The 19490-nt window shown below is 41.4% G+C and overlaps 1 protein-coding gene across 1 annotated transcript in view; it reads right to left on the bottom strand.

Annotated features, from left to right (window-relative positions):
- Positions 1-19490, bottom strand: part of LOC309690959 (partitioning defective 3 homolog B-like) — a 223181-nt gene that overhangs the window by 144935 nt on the left and 58756 nt on the right. Inside the window, 2 exon segments of the mRNA XM_082508445.1 lie at positions 6419-6486; positions 17287-17381. Of these exon segments, the coding sequence (XP_082364571.1) occupies positions 6419-6486; positions 17287-17381 (163 nt within the window).

Here is a 19490-nt window from a genome sequence, read left to right as displayed (position 1 = left end):
ACTCGAGAAAGGAGAGAGGGAGCGCGACGAGAGAACAAGAGACAGAAAAAAAAGAGGCAAAAAGCAAAGAGAGGGGAGCGAAAGAGAGATGAAGAGAGCAGGTGTTCCCTTTATCCACCTGCCACTTCACTGATCCTCGCTATGAAAGACAGACACAGAGGAGAAATAACAAAAACAGAGGATGTGCATTACCAAAGCGCTCTCTTCCTCTCTATGCATTCCTCCCTCTCGTCTCATCCCTCTTCTTATTTATTCTGCTCTCTCTCTCCCTCCTTTTTCCCCTCAAAGCCAGTCTTTCAAGCGCAGAGCGCCAGAGTAAATGCAAGGCAGTGAAAATACACAAAAATACTACAGATAAGTGTGAGAAAATACACAAGAACTCAAAGTATAAAATAAATGAGAGCCTTCACAAACAAAAGTAGCAGAGATAGTATTTAATGCATAAGAGCAAAGTGCAATAAACATGAGTTTGTCACAGTAACAACCTCGATCAGATCGAAGGTGCTTGGAAAGCAAAGCGACGGCTGCTGAAGAGGTTTCACCTGGATTACCTACACAGACACGTTACCTTTGGGAGGAAAACCCTACAACTGGTGCAGGAGTATGAAGGGAATCAACCTTTATCAGACTTTTTCTGGGTCTATCGATGAGGAGGAATATCAGACGTCTCCTTCTTAAAAACTTCATCGTTATTCCTGGTTTGTTTTAAAAGGTCACACTGAAGAATCTCATCTAAAACACGGATGTCTACGCTTCAGGTCATGAACCGCTGCCCTGGCGTTTTCTCGCAAAAACAGAAAGATACAATTTTGAACTCACTGCTGTTTCATAAACACGAGTCCAGGCTCAGAGGAAGCAAAGCAGCCCCAAATCCCGGTTATGTCAGCTGCTCACAGAGCAGTGTGGTGTGGAATAAATACTGGTCATTTTTACACAAACTTCACAAATGTGATCATTTCATTTTCAAAGAGCTTCCTGTGCACACACATGTAAAACGCCTATGAAAGTTCATATATGGTTTAAATAAGCCGCTGCTACATGCTGGATGCTCTTCTGCTGGGGAAACAGCAGACAGACGAACACTAATATTATGCTGATTAATCTCTGAATGTAGATATATTGTACGTGACGTGGAACAACTAGATCCAGGCATCTGTAACTGGTAAGCGTGAGTCTTCTAGTCGAGGCGTGATGAGCTTTTCTGTTTATCTAGGAAAAAAGCGCCTGTTGTCTTTGAGGAAAGGGGACTCCACAGGAAGCTGAGATGTCCCAGTTTTCCTCTAGCAGTTGAATCCAGCCTACAGTTGTTTATCTGCACGAGCACGGATTCAGGAAGACTCTCAAAACGTCACATGCACACACGATGCGATCTGTGCATGTCGAGGAAACTTTGCGCACGCGTATTTAACAAACTGTAAGTGAGCCGAACGAACGTCTCAAATATTTTCAGACACGTGCACGGGAAGCTTTTCAAAAGTGAACAAGTCTGTGAAGCGGAAATTCAGAATATTGTCTGTAGATTATAAATTTTAACTTTAATTATTATAGTTTTAGATGTTCAAATTTCTCTGTATTTGTGGGTGGGCTGAAAAACAGAATATACACACATTTACATTATTTATAAATCTGGGTTTATGCTTGTGAATCATATTAAACGCATTTATAAACCTATGGAGACACATTTACTCTTTCCTGGCATCGTTACATCAAAACCACATTATTCAGGGCTCGTCTAGAGGGAGCAAAGACTTGTGCCCAGATGTTGCAGTTTCAGGATTGGAGACAATCTTTGCAGTACAGCCACTCCGGCCCTGACAGTAGCAATAATAAATAGTAGTACTACATTTTAAATGTAGTTTTCATTTGATTAACTTTGGTTTGATTTGAGCAAACATCTTTCAAAGGTCATTGTAGCTCGTAAAATCCAAGTTTCTTATTTTTTTCTGTTCTTAAAGCTGCATTCTCTGCAAGTTCCACCAGATGGCGATAGCCGGGGTTGCAAAAGAGCTGAAAGGTGAAACGCTGCATGTGTTCGCCCTAATTTAGACCATGGAGCCCTACTCTAAAAAGCATCGCAGCTTTAAAACTGCCTGTGAAGTTAGATTTAAAAGTTTTTTAGAGCCTGTTTGGTGCCATCGTGTCTGAGTACAGAGGATGACGACACCACTTACAGCTAATAAGTCGTACATTAGTTTATCCCAGAAAGCTACGTCTGTTCATCTGGACGTTACTTTCATCACTCCAAGTGTTTTCCTCAGTTTTTCTTAGCTGGATGATTCAGGAATGCTTTCAAATACATTACTTTGTGTTCGCTAACTACTGACAGAACCGGTAACTCTTAAGTTGTACTGAAATCATCAGTCGGCACTATTTTATGTAATTTGAATGCTTTTGCAGTAGATAAGCTTTATAAGCAGTGTACCAGGATATTTGGTGTATGGCAGCATAAAGCATTCATAGCGTACTATGAACACAGACAAAGATGTTCCCGTGTGCGCTTCACATTAACTCCTCGACCATTTTGGGCTACAAAGAAAACTGAAATAGTTCCTAAAGGATGAGAAAGATTTTGTAATTTTACAGCCAACATTACAAAGTAACTCCCTGCAGCCTACATGACACCTGGGTGACAGGGTGAGGGTGTAATTTAACCCCCAGTTATATGAAGCTTGTCCTTCTTTTCTCAGTTCACAACATAACAGGTTTCTTACAGTCAGGAATCCCAATATCCTAAAAGAAATATGATATAACTGATACTTAAATATAGACACGATGGCTTTATATCCAGTTCTTTATCCCTGCATCATTTCCATTTTCCTTATGACTAAGAAGGTCACAACAGCGCGTCATAAAAGGACCCTCGGTAATAAGAATAATCAACGCCGCAATCTCGGTTCAAACTTTTCTCCCCTGAACTGCAGGCAGAGACTAAATAAGCAGATTAGTATCAAAACACCAGCAGAGTAAAATTCACTGGCAACGAATGGAAGTGTTCGGTCCCCAAATACATATTCATACGCTGGTAAAGCAAGGCTAAACCTCTTACTTCCAGTTAGTTTTCTGCACTCGGTGAAGCCTACTTACCTCTTCAGCTCGTATAGCTTCTAAAACACCTCCGATACTCTGCCTGCCTTATTCACAAAGAAACATAATATAGCTGAAATGCTATTTCAATAAACCAATTTACAGTAAATCTGTTTCCCTGTATAAAAAGGACATTTTGATTCAAACGTAATGAGTTTTCTGGTGTGCACGCAGCGCGGTAAAAATTATGATGAGCCATAACCGTATTTATAGGTGTAGCTTCACATTTAAAGGTGCACGAATGCTCGCACGCAAACACACTCCGGGAGGACGACAACACGCACAAAAACACACACGGCGCACAAAACTCATACTCTGTCACAGGGACGCACGTGTTCCTCTAACGTATGCCTCTCTGCTCCAGTATTTATGGCTGCGCTCCTCTCATTTTGGACTTTTTTGCAATTTCAAGGATCGTTTCCCCAGCGACCACGGAAACCATTACATCACGTCTACATTACTCACAGATGAGATGGTTGGTGTGAGAAAAAAACGTTACAGAGAAAATAAAACAAATCTCAGCGGGTGTCTTAAATATTAACTGTTATATTTACTGCGCTGAACGGCAAAGTGTCACAAGAGGTAATCAGACTCAGGTTGTTCCCATTTAGTTTGCCCGTCCATTAATTCAGGAGGCAAAGTTGTGCGTTATAGTAAGTCATGATTTAATGAGGACGCCATAGAAAGGCCGGGAAAAAAGAGCAGGTACTGCCCACATCTGTCACGGAGGCTGCTTCCGTGTCGTCTACGTGTGTGTGATCTCATTCCTGCGTGTGCACAGCCTTAAAAGCAGAGGCTAAGGTGGCACATTATTCTTACAACACATTCATAATTCTCCTTTACAGGTTAACTACATGTTGTCCTAACTGAGTGTTAACTGCACTCGGTAATAAACTTTACATTAGCGGAGGTCAGCGCTGCACACGGATCGCTTTGTAACAGCCGCTGACTCATTCACTGTCTTGGTTTTTATATTAGTCAGTCTGTTTGGGTGTGTGGGCACTTTCACGAGCGTTAACAGAAAGACGCGTTTGAATCCGTCTGAGACGTTCGGATCGAATCGAGAGAACGAGGAAACGAAGCGTACAGTTACTCGTTTTCATTCGTGCCACGGCAACTAATGGACAAGCCGAGGAGAGTGAAACAGTTCTTTCAGGTAACGGCACGATTATCAGGCAGTTACTGTGGGACTTTGTTAGGCAAAGCAATCTTTTCAACAACGCCATGCAGGATTGTTCTGGAATAGTTGTGGCAGTGAACGCCTCGTCAGCCCACAAGAAGTCTGCGCTGCGACAGAAAGCTCTGAATTTCTCGTATCTGTGACCGTCACTAAATAAATCACACAAAAAATACGTGAAGAAACAGCGAGCTGTGGCAAAATGTAAGTATCACTATCAGTATTCGAGGGATGAATCATCAACCACAACAATGTTGGGCTTTCTTTAAACGTCCTTCATCTCTCAGCCTCAGCTGCCAATTCACAGGAAGTTAGAAAACTAGATAAAGTTGTTTACCTGTTAGATTTTAATCAGAGGACGACATTGTTATGAAACAGGAACTTTAACAGAGAAACAGGCTGGTGCTACAGTTCCACACAGAATCTTCATTTTTGTCGTGAATCTTTTCATTTTAGAACTTTTCCTTTGACTAAGCGGCTAAAATGGCACCAAAGGGTGGCAATGACGTTACTTTTCAGCACGATCCCAAACATGCTGAAACATGCAGTAAAAGCATTCCTGGACAGAAACACGTTATCACGGATCGGGCCTCCCAGAGCTCGGAGCTCAACATTATTGAAGCAGTAAAATCAGACGACAGGTTGCCTCAGAGGCTTCACACCATTTACCGACTTACAACTTTGTTAGAATTGTACCAACTCTGGTTTTTCTTACAATCCTTAAACTATTTATGTTTGCACGTTTCAATAAATTGCAGCATCCATTTCCCATTTTCCTACTGAAATATGAATAAATGAGCGGTGGCTCCAGTTTTTCATAAAGACACTCACTGCCATATTCTCTTAGCTGCAATCCCAGTGGTGTAGAACAGCCTGAGCGCAAATATACAACATAATTCAAACTGGGAAGGAGGCTTACTTGCAAATTTGATATAAGGTCAACGAGGACGAGGCTCAGGTAGCCTGTTCTCAGGATATTTCTGTGTTAAAGCTTATGGAACAATGAAATTGCTTTTAAATTGTATTCAGCCAAAAGAGAGAAAACAATGTAGAAAGCTGCAGCTTAGAATCTGCATTTCTTACTGGTGTTCGTCAGGGACAGATGAACCTTCACAAGCTCCCTAAAAGTTTTCTGGGAATCTGACACCGTCTTCCAGAAAATCGAATGGTCACTCTCGACTGATGGGTGTAAGGTAACCTGCCCCAGAGCAAGCCAAGAGTGCAGGGTACGGTATCGTGCTAATCTGCTCCGGTGTAAATGTAAACCATCTCACAGTACAGGCTTCTGTAGAGGGAGGAGCTTAATGCAGGGCTTGACCACAGAAACACACCTGGCTAAAGCCTCACCGTCAGCACTCCTGCACAGATTTGCAGTACTTTACAGATTACTGCGTATGCTGTGGACTGTTTCTCCCTGTGTTATAATGTGGCAGCCTGCCCTCCTCACTACCAAAACAAGCACATGTGCACACATGCCTAAAGGCCCAAAGGAGGCACAGGGCACTGCACACCCTGAACACTTAATTACTGCACTCATTAGTGTTTGCATGTGTGTCTGCCTGTGAAAGTAAAAAAAAAAAAAAGATGCAAGCATGTTTGTAGCTGTTTATTTTCAGCCCATGTGAGTGTGGCGGTCTCTGCGTGGCCGTGTGCGTTCACTGAGTGTGTTTCTGCGTTTCTGTTTGTGACCCTGACCCTGTTTTGGCAATCTTTTGTAGTGAGCTAATGATGGAGCTTTTTGCACTGCATCTGCGAAGGCCTTGATCTGGATTAGAATACAGCTTTAATGAAGGGAAAGTAGGGCAGAAGTACACACATAAACAGAAGTAAACACAAATGTAGACAAACATGCACACAAACAAGAACTATCCTCAACCGCAGCCTCAGCACCCGGCAGCCATCCAGAGACACACCTGGGCATTAACAGGCTTTTTCTTCTTTTTTCAGTTCAATTCAACTTTATTTACAAAGCACCAAATCAAAACAACAGCAGCCTCCAGTCGCTCCACCACCATCTTTGCTGCTCTCTGCGAGTCATTATTCCATCTCTGCTCCAACCAGCTTCATGACCACACTTCTTTAAAATATATTTTACATGTTTATCAAGGTGAGCAATTAGTTCAGAAGTCAGTCACAAATACACAAATACACACTGACCTTCCACTGAAGGGGTGTTTGGCTGGCCGCTCCACCCCTGCTGGCCTCTCCACAGTGGGACCAGCTGCCTGCAGAGAACAGACACAGAGCATGTATACTGTAGACATGTGGACAAATTAAGTAATTACGGTTTAAATAAAAGTGTAATGAGTGACTAAGCCAAGGAAGTTTATGTATTTTGATTTAAACTGTCTAAAATTCAGAGTTTAGAATAAAGAAATGAGTGAAGTGAACAAATAACAATTCATATATGAAGCCGATCCTGTTAGAAGAAGGTAAACGCAAGTGTGAATCACATTTATTATACCATAGTGTAAAGTTTGCATAAAGCCACAGGTCTGTCAGCCAACAGGACTGACCCGACTGCTTCTGCCTGTAAAGCTGTCTCATCATCAGACTGGGAAACGCACCTCGGCAGACCTGGCTGGGCTTCGGTCAGTGCTGGTGGAAAGGAGCTCTCGCAGGAACAGGATCAACTAAACAATGTAACTGGTCGATTTCTCCTCAGAGTAGATGTTTAAACTTCATAATTCATAATCCACAAAATCCCATTTTTTGTGAAGCGTAATACTTTTGGACATTTGGATATATTATCAGTCAGTCTTTAGTGACAGACTTTTCGTTCATTATTTTAATATGTTTTTAGAATTTAGACTTCTAAAACTACTCAAACTACACTTGCAAAGAACTGAAGATTTATTTTTATATGAAATGTTTATTATTATTTGTAAGAATGACCCAAACTCACATATGAATATTGGTGAATATCACAGGGGGACATCAGACCTTGGAGAGCATGCTTGTCTGAGCATATGGAGACAAACACACGCAGGTCAATAAGTCTCTCCGTTAGTGGTAGACACTAATGGACTCATATGACCTTTAACCTCTGACCTCAGTCCCCCCAATACTGCCACATGACCTACTCCACCTGTCAGAGACAGAGAGAGGAATAGATGGAACGAAGAGAGGCTGAGAGGAAGACAAATGAGACCAGGGAGAGGAAGAGCAAGGAAGAGGAAAGTCGGGGCGAGTCACGAAATACACGTAAAGTCAGAGACGACGGGTGACGCGACAAGACGAGGAAGGCAAGGTCACATTCGCTGCAGAATGACAGATAGCAAACATATGTTTGCGGTTTGGCGGCTCGCAAATCAATTAGTCTGGCCTGGCTGTCGATGCCGTCACGTGAGCTTAATTAGAAACAGGATGACAGGTAACATTAATTATAGTAACCTCCTGTCATAACAGTCACTCGTATATTAACTGCAAAGCCTCTGGTGCTTAATTGTATGTCTCATTTAATAAATGTGTGTAGTAACAGCCTCTCTCACTCTGTGTCTCTTTGGAAGAGCAACATATTAATTAGAAAAGGCCACCAATGTATGTTACTTATCAGAGGCTAATTTAAAACAAGTAAATGAATCTGAACGAATAAATGTTTCTCATTATTCACACTGACACCAGCGCGTTCCTCTGAACACTTCTTCTACTTACAGACACTGAACCTCTTGCAGTTTGGAAACTGGAGTCGCTGCTCTTATTTGAAGGAATTAGCTCACTTTCATGATGATAATCAGGTTTTTTTGAAACATTAACAATAAAAGTTCATTTAGTTTTTAGAGGTTAGAAGTATTAACAAAGCTGCAAATTCAGCAGTGTCAGTAAATCACAGCCCACAGAGGAATTAATAATTATAAGAAAATGTGAGACATTCCCACAAAGACGGACAGTTTAATTGGACGCAAAGTAAAAGTTTATTAAAAATAATGATTGAAAGATCTAACGCTTGATAAGAAATGAAAGATATATTTATTCAATGACAAAGATTTATTTGAAATATGTTGAGGCCTACTGCAGGGAAAAATGAATATATTAGTCTGTCAGAATTGGACAGCTTAATCAATACTTGGAGCATTAATGGTTCTGCAAAACGTGTAGAATAAAGAAGCAGATTTTCCATTTTGAATCACTGATGGATAATCCTTGAATAACTATGCTTTTAACAAATGGCCTGCAAGCGTTTAGCGTTCATGGTCCAATCTAATAATTGCTAAAAGTGGATAAAAAGAGCAAACTATTAGTGATATTACTAATTATTGAATGACCAATCAGGCTAAGTGTTCCCTGAAAATGCTACCACAGCCGGTATGATAAATTAGTATTAATGCATTCTGTGTCTGCGTGTGCACTTTACGTGTCTTCATCTGTATGAACCTGACAAAGCCAACGCCATCCATCTTCCCTTTGGTAATGTGCAGGAATAAATATGGAGTTGTTTTAATTCTGAACAGCAAAGGAAACAAAAGCACTGAGATATAACATTTAATATTTTTTCTCATTAATTTGGTTTTTTTTTTAAGTTAAACTATTTTTTTATGTTTTTTTCTCTGCTGAAATTTTTAAACTGCAGCAGGTAAAGGAATCAATGAAGCATGAAACACACTACAGCACACACGTGCTGAGTGAAGTGTGTTTTTGGGTGTTAATGTAGTTTTTAGTGCACGTCAGAATCATTTAGTGCAATTAATGAAACCAAGTTCAGCTCAAAACAGAATCATTAATTCAGTACTTAAAAAAAACCCAACACTGATTCAGTTCATCTGGAGGCAACGACTTCAGCAGGAGGAACCTTTCATCATCCAGGTGAGCTCTTCAGTCTCAGCTGACTGCAGGTTTTCCCGGCCGTGTAACAGGCATTGACACACAAACTGCCATAACCACTAATGGCTATGATTACTATTCACAGAGACCTGGGGGTGACTGCAATCACAGCATTGTGAGATAGCATAGATTTACTCTTAGACCCCCTCCTCGGTTCGGTTGACTCCTCGCTCAAACCAGCATTCCTCCCTGTTCACCATGTGGACTGTGTGGGCGTGCAGTCAGCGGAGACAAAGACGTCCACGGATGAGTAATACAGGTTTCTCCCAATGAAAACACTGAGGCTAGATAAACTGAATCAGCTGTCTGGAATTTCCTTTCCCGGATAAGTGGACATGTACCGCTACATCTCAGGAAAAGGTTTAGGAGAGGGGCGTGTTCACCACTGCGCTGCAGCATTTCTTCTTTGAACAGGCCAACTGATGATAAAAGCACAGACACCGACTGGTTTGAACCACAGACTAGCTACAGTGACATCATTATTTGGTTTTTACCGTTAGCATCATTACCATTCCCATCTCGGTTTCCCAAAACCACACGTGACAAGGAGGCTCGGGTCTGACTGTCAGACCTCTCGCTCATTGGCTGATGACTTGTGATAGGCAACACGTTAGCCAACAAGCACATCATGGATAATATGGAGAATATTCAATATGACCGGAAAAAGTGAATGAACCCATAAACTCAGCAGCAAAGTGTTTACAGAGTCCAAGACAGAAGCCAAGACTTCCCAAAGACTTCTACAGGACTAGAAGGGGTTTTTGTTATCGCCACCTGGTGGTCTTCAAACAAAATGCAGGCCTAGCACACAGTGGTCAGCGTCAGGGACATGTCAATGCATACGGACCACGCCCCTAACCACAGCATCCAGGTGGATGAGGACTAAACTATTATTTTCCATCAGGTTGGAAACGTCCTTTTCAAAGCTGTGAAGTTGTTCATGTTAAGACGGAGTCTTTGGAGATGGGCTTGTGTTGCAGCCAGCCTTCAGCAGCCTTCACTTAGAGGCACTGCAGCTGCAGTTTGTGCTGCTATTCCAACACTGGCATCATTTCTCAGCTCTGGTTACTTTGTAAGCTTTATTTGAAAGCCAAATATTTTGCTATTCTTTAACGATTTCAGCTGCTCACCAGTTACTTTCATAATGCTCCAACTGGGCGGGATTGTCTGACTGGAGTAAGCAGCATCTCTTCTGTCTGGATGGCAGCTTATGGAGCTTAGGTTTATGTTATATCATTAGGAAGTAATGATTCCTTTACAAATATGGAAATTCATGATAAAATCTTCATATTATTGTTTATTATTAGCACATTTTTGAAACTATGCATCCACACAGTCTGGTAAACTCCTCCCCAGCTTCACATCTGAAAGACTTTCTCTCTCTGGAACGCCCTTTTTACACCCACTCATGTTTCTCATTAACCCCATTAGCTGTGATTCACTCCACCAGGTGTTATTTTTCTTTGTTTGGGGTTTTTCCTCCACTTGTACAACTTTTCATCATTTTGTTCCCCTTTTTTCATGTTTTGTATGTTTTTCACATCAGTTTTTAGAATGATGCTTTTGAAAAACACGTTTTTCAGTTTCTGTCCAAACACTGTTAATAACACAGTTATAGATGTGTATATGAAAAAATAAATTCAATGACAAACATGCATGAAAGGTGGCACAAAAGACATGATGAGACATGCAGACATGCACACACACAGGTGTAGCATTATAAATAAGTGCTGCAGTGTCCCTGTGGTATTCTAGACAATAATAAGCACCCCCAGCCCGAGCAACACATTTTTACCAACACGTATCCCTGCCTGTGTGTGTCTGTGTGCTGTAAGCATGACAGACAGTAAGAAAGGGAAAAGAGTGGGTTTTTTTGGTGTACTGTACTCGTTTGAGTCTGGCATTTAGAAAGAAAGAGCTGCACCAGTAAATCTTTCCAGGTCAAAATTAAATAAGAGAGGGGACCAAGAGAAGGAGCAAAGACAGAGACAGGAGAAAGACAGAGAATTACTCCAAGAAGAGTACTTTCTTCCCCTCATCGCTCTCACCAAAAGGCCAAGTGACAATTTGAACAATTACCCAGAGCCATTACCTCTATCTGAACCGTGCTGCTTGAGAAGAGACAGATGAGCCAGTGACTGAGCGTGTGCGCGTACGTGTGAGTACGAGCGAATGAATCGAAGAGTGAGGGACGCTGAAAGAGACGAAAAAAGACTGACAGCGACTGAGAAAATAACGTACGAGGAAGAGACAAACAGAAAGAGAATTTCTTCAGAAAACACTCAGCACAGGGCCATTTAGCACTCCAGCACTTACATGGTAGTTACTGCAGCACAGCAGGTAGATGGAGGAAACTCGCGTGGCACCGACGGCTTAAAAAACACAAAGATGTGAAGGAAAAACGTGCAGAAAGAGAGATTTCTTTTTACAGCTGTGGTACGGTGGAACGGTTGGACTTAAATCTGATGTAACGGTTTATATTTGCAAACACACAGACAGATATGTGTTGGTCCTCCTGACCCGCTCACACATGGACTACATCTATTCTTGTGTTTTAAAATCTCTGCTGTACAATTATCCAACCCTGTAAAAAGAACAGCTCAAAGACAACATTAAAAGCAGAAAATTACCATGACATTCACGCCCATGATGAGTGTACGTATATGTGGATCAGTATGATCCGGGTATGATTTTGGTCCGGGTATGACTCTTTTAACGTAACACAATGTAGTTATTAAAGACGATGAACATTAATTCACAGTAATAGGAGTAATATAAGTTGAAAACTACAGTTCTGAGATTTTATGTGTGAAATAAGGGAAGCCTGAGGAGCTGATGTGGTCAACCAATATATAAGCACCTCAATGCCTGCTGCATTACTGACATCCTGTAATATTTCATATCAGTAGCTGCACGAGTGACAGCAGCTTAGTTGTACGGAGTGGAAATTGAGTTTAGAATAACACAATCTGTGGCCCTAAACTCCTTACCTTATTTCTCCAGGAAAGATCAATGTTATTAGCAATAAGGTGCGTAATATTTATTATGGAGTTTACTATGAGTGCCAAGCTGTGGGTTACTGGTCTATTTCTCATCTCACTTGTGTGAAGTCAGTGTAACAAAACTCAACAACTACCAACAAGACATGAGACAACAGGTGCAACCAGGTGCCGTTGAACTCTGCAGGACAAATGCATGTGGCACAGTCACAAACATGTTAGGTCATCCTCAGCAACAACGAGCATGGAGACTGACCACCTCTGAGGACCAACCACAGTCCCCTAAAGCACTAAACCCTGCAAACAGAGAGGTCTGTGGGGAAAACAGCGTGATTAAGAAAGGGTGTTTGTCCAGTCAGGAATCTCAAGGGCTCAAGGATCACTACTCAGGAGTCTAATCAAGCACGGGCTTCCTTTAACCAGCGGACTGGAGGGACTTTCTGAGTAAATAAAGCCACAACAACATGTCAGGACTGCATGTCTACACAACAAGCACACAATAATGATTTTATTTATTATAATATTCTGTTAATGCGTGTCAATTATTAATGAACAGGTGTATTTAATTATCAATGATGGGATAAAGCATTAGAAAATATATTAAACTTTTTTATAATGAAGAATTTTAACACTTCAGTTCAATTCAGTTTTATTTACACAGCATCAAATCACAACAACAGCCGCCTCGAGGTGCTTTCTATTGTAAGGTAGACCCTGCAATAATACATACAGAGAAAAACCCAACAATCATGTGACCCCCTATGAGCGAGCACTTTGGTGACAGTGGGAAGGAAAAACTCCCTTTTAACAGGAAGAAACCTCCGGCAGAACCAGGCTCAGGGAGGGGCGGGGCCATCTGCTGTGATTGGTTGGGGTGAGAGAAGGAAGACAGGATAAAGACATGCTGTTCAGTGGTTCAAAAATTTGTAATGACATTAAGGCTAACAAATGAGAGCATTAAATAACTTGTTTTACTTGATTAATTTAATTATCTGGATACATGTGTATAGAAAAGAAATATATCTTTAACTTGTGCTTTTGCAGAGCGGCCCACAACATTTGAGCAGTGGAGTTGTGTGGTACTTGTTGTAATTTGTTATGTGAAACGACAAAGACTGTCGCGTATAAAGAAGTATGCGTGTCCACTTTACAAGGACAAAATTGGCCTCAGTCACACACTGAGGTTGCTGCCAGCCGCTGTGAAAACGATCACTAAGGCTACGTCCACACCTAAACGCGTATTTTTGAAAACAGTGATTTTTCTATGTGTTTTCGTTCACTGACAACGGAGATTTTTAAAAACTCCTGCCAGCGTGGAGATTTTTGAAAACTGCGTGTGGACGAGGAAAACAGAGATTTAGTCATGTGCGCCATGTTATTGTTTCCATGAGATGAATTTCTACAATGGCAGATGTAGACAAAATACTATTTGCTGTTAATCTTCTGCAGTTTGTTCTCTTTCCCTCCCAGGCTTCCAGACCTCTCATTGGCCAACATTTCTACACGGTTACAATTATATCGCCACCTGCTGCTTCGGCATGTCCTTGACAGTGTTTGACTTTGTTTTTTGCGTTGTGGACATGGTTCTTTTTTTTTTTTTTTTTAAACAAAAATGGAAAATCAGTACGTGGGTCAACCCAGAGACTACTACTGCGTGGAAAATGATCGAATCCGCCAAGGCAGCACCGCATAGACTACAAGATCTTCTGTTTGCTAATGTTCCCGCCAATACGCTCTACAACAACAACGAATTTGGACCTATTATTGCCAACTCTATACAGGTATGGAGGAAGATAGAACGGCGGCTGGGTGCTCCAGTTAAATTTTGTAAAAGCTCACCACTCTGGCATAATTTAAAGTTACTATGTGGCAGCCGACCATTTGTTCAACCCTCTTGGTTCTCACTCGGGATAAACCTTTTTGATGATCTATTCAACGCCCAAGGCCTTTGCTCATTTCAGGACTTAAGGACACGTTTTTCTCTTCCTGCATCTTCTTACTTTGTATATCTGCAGCTCAGATCAGCTTTAAAAGCATACGGTGTCCCCTGGGACTCTCCTCTTCCCTCTCATCCCATGTTGGACTGGATCCTGCCTAAATCTGGCAGACCCTCTGTTTCCAAAATCTACAACAAATTAGCTGAACATGGTATGAAGTCCCTGCCCATTGAATCTATTTGGGTCAGGGAACTGGGAGAACTACAGGTTAATATAGACTGGGATACAGTGTGGTCTAATCTGAGTTTGACTTCTAAGAACCTGGCGCATCAATTAATTCATTTCAAAACCATACACAGAACATACATTACGCCCTATAGGAGGTTCCAGATGAAACTACAGGCTACGTATTACTGTCACATCTGCAATGATTCATCACCTGGCACGTTTTTGCACATGTTTTGGGACTGTCCTGTGGTATCCGATTTTTGGGTCTTTGTGAACTCTGTGTTATCTGAGGTACTGGAAGTTTTTTATGTTCCCAATCCTGGTCTTTGTCTCCTTAACGATACCTCTGAAATCTCCTTAAAACAAATGCAATGCAAAATGTTGTTCGCTGGATTTACATCCGCAAAGAAGACTATTACAAAGCAATGGTTCTGTCCTGACATTTGTATGGAATCATTCTGGAGACGATGTCTTATCCGTGTTATTGGTTTTGAACATACCACAGCAAAATTAAATAAAGCTCGACCCACGACTGTTGACGCTTGGAAAATCTTCTCATCCAGAGTTATCTCCTGGAAGAGGCAATAATTGGTTTTAACTTTGTGTTTTTGTGTCTTTTCTTTGCTGTCCCTATGCCTTGTTTGCTAATGTTTGCTTTGCTACTGCAGTTTACAGTTGTGCTGTATATGTCTGTACCCCCCCCCAACCCCGTTTTAAATCAATAAAATGTTGATCACCAAAAAAAAATGGAAAATCTCAGTTTACAAAAATACCTGTGTACATGTGGCTGTAGCCAAAAGCTTCGTTTACACAGACCGGTGAGTGACTCCACTGGTAACCACTGCTCACCTGGAAGAATATGTATTCCTGAATTGTTTAGCTGAAGGCTGCTGGCAGTCGTCAGTGTTAAGATGGTGGCAAAGAGGTTTCTGCTGCTGCTGCACCAAAAGCCTCCTCGTGATTGCCTTGGTTGCCAACAGACTGCTGCAGTCCTGATCATGTGCTTGATAGACGCTGACGTGTCTGCAAAAGCGAAGCCTGTTTGACTGGTTGTTGGCTGCAACGCTAAGGCACAACTTAGAAAGTAAATGGGGAGTTGCAGACAAAGTACAGTAATTCTTTAGGTTTTAAAACGAGTAAGTAATGTGTAATATATGTTTTAAATAATCTACCCAATGCTCTTGGAATAAACAGTGTAACATGATAATGAAGGTTATAGATTAAAGATGGCAGAGCTCGATCAACGTTCAATTTGAATTCAAGCTAGTGAAATTAGCTGTTCTCCATTAGATGGATGTTGGGTTTATCGCGCTACATGTACGCAGATGTATCAGGTCATCGCTGCACTTGTGCATCCTATATTTTTGGGTCTGAGTATTCAGATAGGACAAAGAAAGGAAACTGAAGAAATGCAGCATGGACAGACTGACTGTTTTTAAGAAGATCACGAGACTAAAAAGTGCAAACAGCTTCAGAGAAGAACCCAAACATGACAGACAACAAACGGTTAGTATTCCTACAGCAGCTCCTTTTGTGTTTACTTTGGGTTAACTGTGACTCCAAATTAGTCATTCTGACACAAACTGGGTCAAAATGTTAAAAATGTTTAAAAAAAAAAAAAAGAAAGTGTGTAGAAGGTGGAAAATACCGGGAACATGAGAGGAAAGGATCCAAAAAAAAAAAAAGAGTTTGCCCTATGACCTTTGAAGAGAGAGAGACAAAAAATGAAAAGAGAGGGAAGAAAAACTGTATTCATCCATCTTTGTTAACGGAGCCTGAAGTGACAAAGTGTGTCTGCAGAGAAAAGACATGATGACACTAAACGCTCCATTCAGCCCAAACCTTAATCACATGTGCCTCACACACACACACACACACACACACACACACACACACACACACACACACACACACACACACACACACACAACACTGATTCACCCACAGGACACCTGAGCTTGCCATTATAAATGTGTAACCGTGTGTTAAACATGACAAACACGAGCAGCGCACATCAAACAAAACACTTTAAATGACAGGATTGTGCGTGCAATGATGTTGCATTTACATTCACATCATTGTGTATATGCACAGTGTATATAATGCTTTCCTACATACATTAAAAGGCCAGACATTCATAATAATAACAGCAGACCAGGCCAGCTGTAAAGTATTCCCACTACTTTCATTTATGCTTCCAACTAGAAAAGAAATTATGAATTTTCCTTATCCTTTCCTTATCCCCAGCAGCATCAACATTAGACGTTTGCATGCTCGTATAAACGTTGAATGCTATACTCTTTATGAGCTTTATGAGCAGTGGGGTAAAATTAGCATTTGTCCCTGGACTGCTGCTACAACAAAAGCCACAAGAGCATAAATATCTCATCGTTTCTCCCTTTTACAACAGCATTAGAAGGAAGCTCACAGTGCCCATGATGAGACATTAGAGTAAATCAATAACTTACAAAAGCTATTCAAACACATTTTAAAAAGATAGTATAACTTTGGAAAAACCTAATGATACCAATCAGTTCGACTTTAATAAATATGCCGTGGTACGCGGTGTCATACAGGAGTTAGCCGGTGCCTATTTAACACAATATATCACAGTTCTTTTCGAGCTGTTGAGGAATTAGGAAGAAGAAGACCGTAAATATCCAGCTAACAACAGTAAATGTATACTCAGCCATTATGTGTATTTCCATAATAGAGGAACATCTGGACTAACCACACTTAACTTGAACTGCTGAAGCTTGAGGAAAACTTTGGAGAGCATTATTGCACCGACCAAGCACTGATCGTTTAGCCTCGTACACCACAGGTGTGGCTCAGGGCCATTCTGCTGATTCACAGGTAGACCAGCCAAGACCTACTCCTATGCATATATATATGAACATATACGTATTGTTTTAATACATACCAGAAAAATCCTTGAAATGTAAGTATTACAGTATTTTTATATTTTAGTTTTAGGTCTTTAAGTGTGTTTCTGTGTGCTGTTCTCTCTTTTTTTCCTCCAGTGGCCTTAGGGTCTTACCATCAAAGTGTTGTCTTCCTTGAAGGAGGGCTCAGACTCTGCTGGTTGGGGGCTGAGGGCAGAATCACTGCTGCTTCGCACCAGCAGGGGTGTGTCTATAATAAGCACACAGAGGACAGCATCCAGTCAGCCACAGACTTAATGCGCAGATACTTAAACATTAATTGTAAGCTGATGAGCGTACACTAACAGAGACATATACGTGTTATCTGCAACATGATGCAAAATCAAGACGAGTTTGAAAGTGAGAAGATCTGCCGCCCAAAGTCATGGTTATACATACACGAGTGCAGAAATGTGTGTTCGTTTATGCAGCTTCAGTGTGCACACTAATTAATTACTCAAAATGTTTGAAGATGTTCAGCAGCCCGTAAATCAACAACTTTTCCCTCATTTCTATCTTTGCATAAGCTGTGTTCAGAAAAAAGCACATAGCATGAATCTAACCACCAACTAACCACACAACAGTTGGTCTGAAGCCACATTGACTCTGCTCCTCTGGTAGCTTCTCTGTCTGTCAGTCCAAAATAACAGACAGCGCCTGGCTCCAGAGCCAGACAGGCGAGAGGTTTATCACAGAAAAATAGAAACGCACACGGAAACACACATAAATGTTACGTTCTGGTCACAGCTGGGACGTTTTCCTGAGATTTAATGTGTTAATTTTAAATGTACAGCTACAGCAGCTACACTGTAATATAAGAAACATTTTACAAGTCTGTGGTTTTAGATTGGGATTGTTTAGTGTGTAAAGTCCAACTTTGTAGATTTACAAATAGGTTTGTTTAAATAGCCATAAATTGACACTCACTGGACAACTTTAAAAGTTCACCCTGCTAGGAGCAGGTGGATGCTTCCTTCATGGTATGGATTCAACAAGGTGCTGGAAAACCCTCAGAGATTTTGGTCCATATTGATATGACAGCATCACGCAGCTGTGGCGGGAAACAGCCGTTACGCCGCATCCCTAAGGTGCTCTATTGGATTGAGATCTGGTGACTGGAGACCATTAGAGTACAGTGAACTCATGACAGAGCCCAGCTAGAGATGATTTGAGCTTTGTGGCATGGTGTGTTATCCTTCTGGAAGCAGCCATGACAGTAAGGTCCACTGTGATCATAAAGAGATGGACATGTGTGGAATTTAAATGACGCTTAATTAGCATTATGGGTCCTAAAGAGTGCCACAGACCCACACCGTTACACCACCACCCTGAACAGCTTGATGTCATTTACACCAAATTCTGACCTTACCATCAAAATATTAAGAAATGGAGTCTCATTAGACCCAGAACAGTTTCTGAAATCTTCTAGAATCTAGTTTTGGTGAGGCCGTGCGAATAGCAGCCTCAGTTCCTGCTCGTAGCTGGCAGGTGTGGCGCCCGGTGTGGTCTTCTGGTGCAGTAGCCCATCTGCTTAAAGGTTTAAGACAGGGGTGGGCAATTCCAGGCCTCGAGGGCTGGTGTCCTGCAGGTTTAAGATCTCACCTTGGGTCAACACCCCTGAATCACATGATTAGTTCGTTACCAGGCCTCTGGAGAACTTCAGGACATGTTGAGGAGCTAATTTATTCATTTAAATCAGCTGTGTTTGTTCAAGGACACATCTAAAACCTGCAGGGACACCGGCCCTCGAGACCTGGAGTTGCCCACCCCTGGTTTAAGATGTTGTACTTTTAGAAATGCTCTTCTGCATACCTTGGTTCTAAAAAGTGGTTAATTGAGCTACTGTTCTGTTCCTATCAGCTCAAACCGTGAAGACACTAAAGATGGCTGTGCAGAAAGACCCCAGCAGATCAGCAGTGCATGAAACACTGAGACCAACCTAACAGCTATGCTAGGTCAAAGCCACTTAAATCCCTTTTCTTCTCCCATTCTAAAGCTTGGTTTGCACAGAGGCTCATAAGGTAATTGCATTAACAAGTCATCGAACAGGTGAGTGAATATTTACTTAAGTGGGATGTACTCTGTGAAACACGAGCCATATTTAGCAAATTTGTGAATACTATCCAATTAAATATAAGAGCTGGCATTGGGTTTAACGACCCTCAACTTTGATGCAACAACCAATGGGAGCAAAGAAGACCAGTGGTCATGTGCTATGATGGAGTGGGAAATGTATAAAACACAATTTTCTCACCCTCTCCAGGACAAGCACATTTGTAAATCTACTTCCAAATTAATTTTGTTAACATAAAGCAAAGTT

Source organism: Aulonocara stuartgranti (genome assembly GCF_965226115.1).
Source record: "Aulonocara stuartgranti genome assembly, chromosome: 16".
In the NCBI taxonomy this organism is placed as follows: domain Eukaryota; kingdom Metazoa; phylum Chordata; class Actinopteri; order Cichliformes; family Cichlidae; genus Aulonocara; species Aulonocara stuartgranti.
Note: the sequence above shows the minus strand (reverse complement) of the source record. Positions and strands in the feature narration are given on the sequence as shown.